A 12819-nucleotide genomic window follows, 5' to 3' on the forward strand; every position below is an offset into this window, starting at 1 on the left:
TGTGTATGCACGTGTGTGTGTGTGTGTGTTTAATGGACTGATTTAAAACTCGAGAATGTTTTTAAATGTAAATGAGTATGCGTACGTATATGTGTGTGTGTTTGTACAGTATGTGCTAGTGTGTGTGTAGGTTATACATGTCAGGAATGCTCTGAAGCTTGTGTGTGTGTGTGTGTTTGGGGGAAAGAAAAGTGAATGTGGGAAGCTATTGAATCTCAAACAAACACCTCTATTGTTTTGTGATTGAAACAGTCTTTCAGCAGGTTCTGTGCTCTCGTCTTTAATTAAATAGCTGTCAACACTGACCAGAGGCTTTAATCAAATATTAGCTGTTTATTCATAAGGATAATTAGCCAAGTCATTGGACAACAGTGTTTTTTCTGTAGCTAACTGAAAAGAAAGATTTCTTAAGGGGCTACTAATATTGACCTTAGCAGTAAAAAAAACATTTGTATTTCTATCAAACTAAACAAAATAAGAGTTTCTCCAGAAGAAAATATAATAAGAAATGCTGTGAAAATAAAACGCCTTTGGAAAATATGAAACAATTTCTTAGGAGGGCTAATAATCCTCCCTTTAACTGGGTATAACTTAACTTATTGTGATTATATCATCAGTATTATCATAATATAGATGTATATGATGTTTTCATTGTGATTTTTGTTGTGTTATTATTATGATCATGCCACTGTGGTCAGAAGCTGAACTAGAAAAACATCACATTTAATAAATACATTCTCCTTCTGCTGTTTTTATGCAGTTGAATAAATGCTCAGATCTATGTGTGTGTGTGCTGGTTTGGATGGTTCACAAGGAGACAGAAATGTGTATGATTTGATTGATTCTGTTTATTTACTTGTGCAAATGTGTATAAACTTAGATTTATTCAGATTTTTTTATTAATTTCAGTAATATTATTGACTAATATGAAGATATTCATACGATTTAATTACAATACAGTGTGTAAGTACATATATTATAAGAGTGACTTGCGTTTTTTTTTTTTTTACCAAATTAAGTGGATCTTATTGGATTTGCATTGTAAACATTAAATAAAAGTTAAAAAGGTATTACTTTTTAGCTCATATATTAAGGTTTTAGTTACAATTCTCCCAAAATAATTCAGCATAAATCTGTAGATATTTAACAAAATTCTGTGCAGAAATAGCAAAAAATGTCCGCAGACTCTGTCTGGCCCCATGTATGACTTATGTATTACACATTGGAATGGTTTATGAGGACATGTCTTATGTCCCAATGTAAATGCTTAAAAAATGCCATGTTATTAAATAAAAAAGCTAATGTATATGCATTTGTATATATAGAACGAAAAAGGTTTAAAAAAGTGTTAGGTTTAGGCCATTTAAAAAGCTGTTTTTACATGATAAACTACATTACGCCTATGGAGAGTCCTCAGTACACCATCAGTACCAATGTGTGTGTGTGTGTGCGGCAGTATGTGAATAATTCAGTCTGGTTCAGTGAGAAGCGTGATCTACAGCACTGATAAAGCAGATCTCTTTCATGAGCCTCAGGTAATTAAATTAAGTTAAATTAAAAATTGAATTAAATTAGTATATGTAGTATTTGCTCTTTCCCCAATAGTTATAACACAGCTTTACAAATGGTTCATGTTAATACATTCATTCATTCATTTTCATTTTTGTTTATCAGCGGAATGAAACACCAACTATTCCAGCATTTGTTTTACGCAGCGGATGCCTTTCCAGCTGCAACCCAGTACTGGGAAACACCTATTCACACTCGCACTCATACACTATGGCCAATTTAGTTAATTCAATTCCCCTATAGCGCATGTGTTTGGACTGTGGGGGAAACCGGAGCACACAGAGGAAACCCTACGCCAACACCGGGAGAACATGCAAACTCCACACAGAAATGCCGACTGGCCCAGCCGGGACTCGAACCAGTGACCTTCTTGCTGTGCGGCCACAGTGCTAACCACTGTGCAACGTTGCATGTTAATACATCACAGCCAAAATTAGAAAAGGAGTTGTGTATAGGGCGAACAGTATATAAACATAACCTGCAGTTATACAGCATGATGTCACCTTATGCTGAACACTAGTGTCTTGAAGAAGTCAAATATTATTTAAGTTGAACAGAAAATGGGGAAAATATATACAGGAGGGCTAATAATACTGATTTCAACAGTATGTATGTGTGTGTGTGTGTGTGTTTTGAGCACAGATCCCCCATAGGCATGGCAGCAGAGGAACTGAAGCAGTATTGTCTCTCTCTCTCTTTTACACACAATTGGATTATTTGTGCCAGAGGCGGCAGAGCTCGACTGGCACAGACATACAGTACCGCCATCCCACGATGCACCACTTGCTCTATTCACCGCGCAGAGAGCAAATGTTTACAATGGCCGACCTCAGCGAACTCCTGACCTCGATACACTGAACGTGTCACTTCCTCTCTTCTACAAGCCAGATTCAATCAATGAGGTTGAAGGGTTTAATATTAATGTGACTCTGGTGACGGTGTGAACTAGATCTGGTTTATCTGCCATGCACACACACACATACATACATACACAAACAGTCTGCAGGTATTATTATGGGATATGTAATTCTGCTGATATGGAAAATATGGCATGAATGCAATTTAATGCTTAACATGAAACATAATGGCAAGTTTTGAATGAATAAACGATGCACAAAATCACTTCAAGTGCCCGTCACAAATTAATTTAAGACAAAAATATTGTTTCATATACACACAGAAACTATAATAACTACAACCTGCAAAAATAACAGTTTGGTTTGACTTGTAATTGTGTCTGAAATATTATGATTGCGGCGACGCGGTGGCGCAGTAGGTAGTACTGTCGCCTCAAAGCAAGAAGGTTGCTGGTTTGAGCCTCGACTGGGTCAATTGGCGTTTCTGTGTGGAGTTTGCATGTTCTCCCTGCATTCGGGTGGGTTTCCTCCGGGTGCTTCGGTTTCCCCCACAAGTCCAAACACACGCGGTACAGCTGAATTGGGTAGACTAAATTGTCTGTAGTGTATGAGTGTGTGTGGATGTTTCCCAGAGATGGGTTGTGGCTAGAAGGGCATGCATAAAACATGTGCTGGATAATTTGGCGGTTCATTTCGCTGTGGCAACCCCGGATTAATAAAGGGACTAAGCCGAAAAGAAAATGAATGAATAAATATTATGATTGTCCTATATTGTACAGAGACAGAGTAAGACATAGACACAGTTAAATATATGATCACAATTTGTACAACAGAATATACTTCATAGAGAAATATTTATAATTTATTCATTCATTTTCTTTTCGGCTCAGTACCTTTATTAATCCGGGGTGGCCACAGCGAAATGAACTGCCAACTTATCCAGCACGTTTTACGCAACGGATGCCTTTGCAGCTGCAACCCATCTCTGGAATAATAATAATAATAATTACATTAATAATATTAATAATAGCATCATGGTGGAGCAGTGAGTAGAATGCTCTCTCACAGCAAGAAGGTCTCAGGTTCGAGTCCCTGCTGGGTCAGTTGGTATTTAAGTGTGGAGTTTGCATGTTCTCCTCGTGTTGGAGGTTTCCACAGGGTTTAAAAAATTTAACTAAAGAGCTTCCCAAATCCACATGCAGAGGTTTTTAAATGCAAAAGTTTGGTATAATTTTAAAGAGAACCCTTTAAATTTTTATAAAACACTGTTGAAAGTGGTTAAAATAATTCGTCACCTTTGAATTATAAGGTTTTATCTGCATTCAGAATGATTTAGAGGTATTGAGCTTCAAAGTTTTTACATTCCGTAGCAAATAGTATGTGTAAAATTATTATTATAATTTTTTTTTATAAAAAGCCTTAAAATGTAAACAACTTTTAAAAAAACATCCCATAATGTAAGTTGTCATTTAATATGAATATGTCAATAACTCAATTTTAACAAAAATGTCAGATAGAACCTTATAATTCTAGGGTGATGAATTGTATATGTTGTCTGTGTTATTATAAACCCCTCCAAAAAAGAGGTGCTGATATATATATATATATATATATATATATATATATATATATATATATATATATATATATATATAGTAAACTCAAATTGTAACTTTCAGGTTCTGTGTGGTCTAGGTTGCTTTAATTAATTTTGTTAGTTCCTGCATATGTCAGTAATCAGAAACAAGAAAAACTGTCTCGATCATAATCTATGCAAAAGTTATTCTATTCCAACAGATGAGAGAATGGAACCACTTTTGGGGGTATTCAACCAGTACAGACCTTAAAATTTGAAAGTAAATGAGTTTAGGAGGTTAAAACAAATTGCTCTTACACTTCATATTTTCCAATTTTTCATAGTATACGTATTAAGTCTGGTCCTTTAACCATAAACAGCCATATCAACTATTTGGTAGAGGAAGATATTTTAGAAATGATGTGGTATGTTGAAAAAAATGCATTGAGTGTGCTAACTAGCGACATTAGGAGTTAACAAATGCAATCCAAACATTTTTGCACCTTGGTGAGGCAGTTAATGGGACATAATTGGTTTTGGTATTTGTTTCTATTGTTTTTTTTCTGCTGTTGTTGTTTTTGTTTTGTATGGGTTGTGAAGATGATTTGATGTAACTTAGTCATTTTATTTACTGGACCCAAAGGAAAATCGCCACTATGTTGGTAGTGGCTAATAGGGATCTAAATAAACACAATAACCTACTACATATTATAACAGAAAAAAAAAATAAGAACCACAAACAGAATATAAAACTCCCTATAGAAGGCAGAAACTAAGCTTTGTTTTTAAGTGGTCATAAACAGTAAAAATGACAGCTTGTAGCTCTTCCCAGCAGGGAAACCCAGCAACAATGAAAAATGCATGATTATATGCTGTCATGGCTTTGCAATCAATAAATGTGATTATAATAGAAGTCAATGGGGCAAAAACAGCCCCCAACATAACGAAAGGGGGAGTCAATTTTAAGTGTATTGTAAATTTTTGTAAAAATTTCAAAGCATTTTCCCAAAATATGTGTCAAAATAAAATTCGTCACCAAAAATCATTGCATTTGCTGAAACGCAGAGAACATTGTGTCCAAACTAACACTCAAAATCAGCCCAGAGTGGGTAAAAACATCCTCAACACTCGATACACAATGAGAAGAATAGGTGAGGGAAAAGCAGAAATGAAGCGCTCACCTTGCACTTCATCATGTCTTGCACGCGCTCAGACATGGACTGACCCGCCTTCGGTCTGACCAGTATGTAGAGAGCGTTGACGTCAGGACAGGAGCGCAGCAGTTTCTCCACCAGTACCTTCCCCATGAAGCCTGTGGCACCCGTGATCAGCACGTTCTTCCCCGCGTACCACTCCGAGATCGACCCCATGACGAAAGATGACAGATGAACACCTTTCCTCCTGAACACTGAGACAAAACACACGACGATGAGCAGCAATTCACCTGATTTACCAGTCAAAACACCTCCGGCTCCCCACTAACAGATAGCATTGTTCTTTCTGCCAGCTGGACAAATACAGTCAGCTCATCTAGCTGTGTTTCCTTTTGATATCGGGTTTACACAAGAAAACTGAACTGAAAAAGATCTGACCTCTTTTCTAAGCCTCGCCCTCTATAGTGGCCCAATTATGTCATTAAAGGTTGCTGGTTTTGTTTTGTAGGTTTCTTATAACAGGTGCAAGGGCAAAAAAAACAACATTTACAGCATCGGTTCATCTCTCACACTGTCTGAAACAGGAGTTCAGTCTGCCTTAACCCCGCCTTTCAGATAGCCAGATCTGCTCCGATTGGTCACTTGGTACTACACTGCTCTAATTGGTTAGATTGGTTACTAATTGGTTAGATGGCCTTGTTGTGTCTTTACTGGTCCTCTTGAGTTCTCTGACTGGTCAAATGGCACTTCTCAATTATATGGCTCTTCTCTACTCTGATTGGTCAGATGGTTCAGTCTGTTTTGATTGGTTAGATAGCTTTCCTCTGCTCTGATTTGTCAGACGGCTTTTACTGCTTCCTGTCTTAACTTTGATCAGATGGCCCAGTCAGTTTAGATTGGTCAGCTGGCTCTACTTTTCTCTGATTGGTCAGCTAGTTTAACTCTTCTCTGATTGGTCAGATGGCCTTGTTGCATCTTTACTGGTCCCCTTCACTGGTTAAATAATTTAGTATGTCAGGTGTGATTGGTTAGATGGCTATCCTCTGCTCTGATTGGACAGATGGCCCTACATTGCTCTGAACACAGTCTGTTTTGAGTGGTCAGATGGCTCTCCTCTAATTGGTCTGATGGTTCAACTCTTCTCTGATTGGTCAGATGGCTCTACTCTGACTGGGCAGATGGCTTATCACTTCTCTGATTGGTCAGATGTCTCTACTCTGACTGGGCAGATGGCTTATCACTTCTCTGATTGGTCAGATGACTCTACTCTTCTCTGATTAATCAGATAGATCAATTCATCTCTGATTGATCAAATAGCTCTACTCTGCTCTGATCTGACTGGCTAGATTGCTAAACCCTTCTTTGATTGACCAGTAATCAGCCCTGATTGGTCAGATGGCTGAACTCTTCTCTTATTGTTCAGCACTCTTCTTTGATTGGTCAGATGGCTCTATTCTGCTCTGACTGGTCAAGTGGTTCAACACTTCTCCAATTGGTCAGTACTCTTCTCTGATTGGTCAGATGGCTCTATTCTGCTCTGACTGGTCAAGTGGTTCAACACTTCTCCAATTGGTCAGTACTATTCTCTGATTGGTCAGATGGCTCAACTCTTCTCTGATTGGACAGTAAACTTCTTTGATTAGTTAGAGGGCTCTATTCTGCTCTGACTGGTCAGTTGGCTTAACTTTTCTCTGATTGGTCAGTACTCTGCTCCGATTGGTCAGGTGGCTCTCTTCTTTACTAATTAGTCAGTACTCTTCTCTGATTGGTTAAGTGGCACAGAGTTTAATTGGTCAACAGTTGACAACTAGTGCTAATTACAAAATACCATAAACAGAAACAGATGTGTCACTTTAATCTTCGCTGTAAGTATTCAAGTGTGAATGTTAGCAACAAACCCACACACGTCTAAGCGGGACGCAAGACTGGAAATACTGGCATTTTCAGGCAGGTCAGACTGTTTATCGTGGGCTTTGATCTGTGGAACGGCAGACACATTCACATGCACAAGCTTCATCACACACTGCTTGATCTTCAAGTGCACACACACACTGAATGGTAATAGCATGAGCAATATAGTAACAGTGATGTTTGACTTGGCAAAGAGCCAAACAGAAGGAGTGGGTGTGAGCAAACACTGACTGCGGCTGTAAACTCATTTACCCTGGAGCTACTGTGTTCATAAAGAGTTTACAATGATGTACTCCTGAAAAGAGAAACACCACATACAGCTTATATCTGTGTCTGTAGGAATCTTCTGGAGCTATTAAAAAAACAGCAGCATTATACTATAATCCTATATAGGTACTTCAAAGATTATAATAGATGAGAATAACTTACACTACCTTATAGAATGTAATAAAATAAAACACATACAATAAATACAAAATCATAAATAATTCAACAATTTTTAAAACTAACATACAGCCCTAAAAATGGAAAATATTTAATTAAATAGCAAACATTTTTTTATTGAAACTAGAAAATCCAAAAACCAAGTAAAACAGGAGTGACAAATGTTAAAAAACAAATTAGAAAAAAAACAGGTTTCTTACTCCTTTTAAAAAACCATTTGGCAGGAATTTTCCAGGACTTTTTACAGGTAAATCATGGTAGGAGTTGGCCCCAAAGCCACTACAGGCACCTCAGAGGGTCAAAACTCAAATGTAATTGTCATTACAGAAGCCTAGCTCAGCTGTAATCAAATCTAGGCTTATAAATAGTACGCCATTCAAACTGTTCAACTCAGAAATGCAAAACACATATTTAATAACTACATTTCAAGACCAGAAGGATTATTTCCATTTGGTCTGTGACTTCAAAACATCCCTGTACATTTGCAGATTTTCCAGCACACTTGTAAACACTGGTACTGACACAGTGAAGTCTTCTGTCATACTTCATTCCTCTCCGCTGTCAGCTTTAGGAGACTGAAGTGAATCAGGCCTGTAGTAGCAGTATATATAAATATATATATGACTCATTACTGTTTCCTTCAGCTCTTACATCACTCACAGCTCAAACACTGCTGATGTGTAGAAGTTCAGACATATTCTCCTCATCGTCTCCTGAACACCACCACCAGAGTAAAAGCAGATACTGAGAATACAACAACAGAGAACGACTGCCGCTGAGAGAGGATTAAAATCACCATGAAATAGCAATTAATATTGCCCTCTTTGCCCATTACATGACATACATCCAATTTAAATGATCATGAAATTACCAAAAAACGTATGGCGGAGCAAGATTTTTAAGGTTTGGGAACTGATTGGACTGTTAAAAGAAGGGGGCTGCTAAAAATAAAGGAAGATTGATTAATAGATGTAGACAGAGCGGAAACAAGGCATGCTCTGATAGACTTGCCCTAAATTACTTATAATTCCAACTCTAAATGACTGATAACCCCGCCCTAAACAACAGATAGTCCCACCCTAAATAATTATTAGCCCTGCCTGAAATGACTAATAGCCCCACCCTAAATGACAGATAGTCCCGCCCTAAATAACTAATAGCCCCACCCTAAATAACAGATAGTCCTGCCATAAATAACTGATAGCCCTGCCCTAAATGACTGATAACCCCGCCCTAAACAACAGATAGTCCCACCCTAAATAATTAATATCCCTGCCTTAAATGACTAATAGCCCCACCCTAAATGACAAATAGTCCCGCCCTAAATAACTGATAGCCCCACCCTAAACAACAGATAGTCCTGGCATAAATAACTAATAGCCCTGCCCTAAATGACTGATAACCCCGCCCTAAACAACAGATAGTCCCACCCTAAATAACAGATAGTCCTGGCATAAATAACTGATAGCCCTGCCCTAAATGACTGATAACCCCGCCCTAAACAACAGATAGTCCCACCCTAAATAATTAATAGCCCTGCCTTAAATGACTATTAGCCCCACCCTAAATGACAGATAGTCCCGCCCTAAATAACTAATAGCCCCACCCTAAATAACAGATAGTCCTGCCATAAATGACTGATAGCCCTGCCCTAAATGACTGATAACCCCGCCCTAAACAACAGATAGTCCCACCCTAAATAATTAATAGCCCTGCCTTAAATGACTAATAGCCCCACCCTAAATGACAAATAGTCCCGCCCTAAATAACTGACAGCCCCACCCTAAACAGATAGTCCTGGCATAAATAACTGATAGCCCTGACCTTAATGACTGATAGCCCCACCCTAAACAACAGATAGTCCCGCCCTAAATAACAGATAGTCCTGCCTTAAATGAGAGATAGCCCTGCCCTAAATGACAGATAGTCCCACCCTGAGCAACTGATAGCCCTGCCCTAAATTACTGTTATCTCTGCCTTAAATAACTGATAGTCCCACCCTAAATAACTGATAGCCCCACCCCAAACAACAGATAGTCCTGGCATAAATAACTGATAGTCCTGCCTTAAATGACAGATAGCCCCGCCATAAATAACAGATAGTCCCGCCCTAAATAACAAGATAGTCCTGCCTTAAATGACAGTTAGCCCCGCCCTAAATGACAGATAGTCCCACCCTGAGCAACTGATAGCCCTGCCCTAAATTACTGTTATCTCCGCCTTAAATAACTGATAGTCCCGCCCTAAATAACTCTTAGCCCTGCCCTAAATGACCGAAGGCGCCACCCTAAATGACTTAAAGCGCCACCCTAAATGACTGAGAGCCACACCCATCAAAACTGATAGCTCCACCTTAAATGACTAATAGCCCCGCCCTACATTACAAATAGGTCCGCCTAAAAATGGATGATAGTCCTGCCCTATAGCTCTGATAGCTCTGCCCTAAATGACATCCAGCCCCGCCCTACATTACTGATGGCTCCGCCCTTAATGTCTGTTAGCCCCGCCTTAAATGACTGATAGGCCTGCCCTACATTGCAAATAGCTCCGCCTTAAAATGGATGATAGTCCTGTCCTAAACGTCTGATAGCTCTGCCATAAATGACATACAGCCCTAACTTACATTACTAATAGATCCGCCCTTAATGGCTGATAGCCCCGCCCTACATCATTGATAGCTCCACACTTATTGTCCTGTCTCTAAATGGCTGATAGTCCTGTTCTGAATGATTGATAGCCCTGCCTTCAGTGACTGATAACTCCACCCCACATTACTGCTATCTCCACCCTAAATGACTGATAGTCCCGCCCTTTTTTAATAATAGCCCTGCCCTAAATGACTGATCGCTCCGTCTTAGATGACATTCCATGTGATCAGAATTGAAGAAATGCTAAGATTAAAAGTTGTATAAAGTTGATGAGTTAGTTATGATATGCAATTAAAGATTCTGAGAGCAAATTAATAATAAAAGAAATAATGAAGTGCACAGACACATAGTTTATAACAAGCAAGACTGTATATAAAAATAAGACGAGTACATTTGGATTTCATTACAACTTCAACACTCCAAAAGACTGGGAATGAATGTGACACTGCTATTACACACACACACACATTCCTCTGCGGTCACACACGCTCCACACAATCAAATACAGTACATCACTGAGCAACAAGCAAACTGTCTTATCTGGGAGCCAATTATCTCTGGTTATTTTTGAAGAAGCATCTGTCATGACAGCACATGTTAGCAAAGGTCAATGCAATTAATTGGACTTAATAATGAGAAGACTAGAGCTAAACAGAAATGATTATCTATCTATCTATCTATCTATCTATCTATCTATCTATCTATCTATCTATCTATCTATCTATCTATCTATCTATCTATCTGGTTTAAATTCAGATAGCTGCTTTTCATATTGTTTATAATAAGTGATTTTTCGTAAGCATGGTCTGATATGAATCAACACTGTATGAATCAAATTCTATATATTACATGTTATATTAAAATACAGTATCTGTTACAGTATAAAATATAGCACAAATGCATAATGTATATAAAATATCTCTAACTGAACTGCTTTCTGTGTGAATATAATTTACAATATAATTTAACTTAAAACAATATAAAGTTATTTACAAAACTCTTTTTCAGATTATAATGATTAACAGTTTTGATGTTTGATTTAATTTCTTTATAAATAAAAAGTTAAAAGCCAGCATTTGTTTAAAACAGAAATGATTTGTAAAGATTTCACTGTCACTTTTGATCAATTTGATGCGTCTCTCCTGATTAAAAGCATATTTTTAAAGGAAACAAAACCAACTAATAAACAAACAAACAAACAAACAAATAAATAAAATCAGTAACTCAATATGAATAAACAAATAAAACCATTATCATTCATCCACATTGATCTGTTGACTGATCTGTTGGCTGAAAGTAAACAAACAAACAAACAAACAAACAAACAAACAAACAAACAAACAAATCTATAAATAAATCAATTAATCAAAATAAATAACAAAAAAAAAAAATACTTCAAATTATTCTCTCTGTTGGTTGAAAGTAAACAAACAAACAAACAAACAAACAAACAAACAAACAAACAAAAAAGCAAACAAACAAAACAAATAAATACATCTATAAATAAATAAATATAATATAAACAACAACATAAACAATAATATAATATAAACAATATAAATAAAATTAATAAATTATAATTAATTCAAAATTATTATCTCTGTTGGTTGAAAGTAAACAAAACAAACAAACAAACAAATAAATAACTAAATAAATAAACAAAAACAAATAAACAAATAAATAAACAAACAAACAAACACCATTATAATTACTCCAAACGGATTCTCTCTGTTGGTAGTAAGCAAACAAACAAACAAACAAATCTATTAAAAAAAAAACATCAATATACATAAATAAATAAAACCTTTATAATCACTCCTTATCACTCCAAACTGATCCTCTCTGTTAGTTAAAAAGTAAACCAACAAATAAATCCATCAATAAATCAATTAATATAAATAATAACACTATTATAATTACTTCAATTAGTAATTACTTCAATAACTTCGATTTTCTGTGTTGGTTGTAAGCAAGGTTGGAAGTAAACAATCAAATAAATAAATCAATCAATATAAATAAATAAATATAAAAAAATAAATAAATGCATTATAACAACTCCAAAGTATATGTGTGTATATAAAATTATAAAAAGTAAATAATAATAATAGCTCCAGCACAATAACTTCTGTATTTTTACGGAGAAGTGCATGTCGTGAATGAAAGCATATGCAATTGATATTTAAAAGGAGTAGAAGTTGATCAGTTCCTCTTCTATGCGTGTCTAGAGGCCGGAGCTCCTGCAGTTTTCAGGTGTAAACATCAGAGCAGCTCTTCCTCCACCGAGCATCAGAAGCTGAAAACACAACATCCTCTTTCCTGCACACAAACAGCACTGAAGTCTGCAGACGCCAGGCCTGTGTCTCATGTTTTTGCATAAGAGGCTATTTTTTAAAAGCTTCAAACAAATGTGTTTGGCAGCTTTCAGGACCACAGAGATGCTGACGAGCAAAGGGTTTCCCTAAAACTAGTAGTTTCTTAAAACAAAAAGATGCATCATACACTACCTGACAGAAGTCTTGCTGTGGATCTATATTGGACATTATTTCTGTTCAGTGATGAGACTTTGTCAAAGCAAAGTCAGACCTTACTGTCCTAATGAAATCATTTTAAATTAAGGCATGATCATATTTTATATTATTTGTTCTTCCTAAAACTTAGAC

The 12819-nt window shown here is 36.8% G+C and overlaps 1 protein-coding gene across 5 annotated transcripts in view; it reads right to left on the minus strand.

Moving 5' to 3' along the window:
• The window catches only part of si:dkey-97m3.1, a 48443-nt gene that overhangs the window by 20777 nt on the left and 14847 nt on the right, over nt 1–12819 (minus strand). For 2 of the 5 annotated variants that reach the window (XR_012401391.1, XM_068219477.2), the window contains exons 2-3: nt 7320–7362; nt 5184–5410 (exon numbers count right to left, since the gene is read on the minus strand). Coding sequence is in view for 3 of the 5 variants with exons in the window: in XM_068219477.2 (XP_068075578.1) it covers nt 5184–5372 (189 nt within the window). In the remaining 2 variants the exon portion in view is untranslated. Of the gene's footprint in view, nt 1–5183; nt 5411–7319; nt 7363–12819 lie in introns of those variants that run through there. The other 3 variants (XR_012401390.1, XM_005164445.6, NM_001083089.1) reach the window with 2 other exon arrangements.

Source organism: Danio rerio, chromosome 4 (genome assembly GCF_049306965.1).
Source record: "Danio rerio strain Tuebingen ecotype United States chromosome 4, GRCz12tu, whole genome shotgun sequence".
Lineage (NCBI taxonomy): Eukaryota > Metazoa > Chordata > Actinopteri > Cypriniformes > Danionidae > Danio > Danio rerio.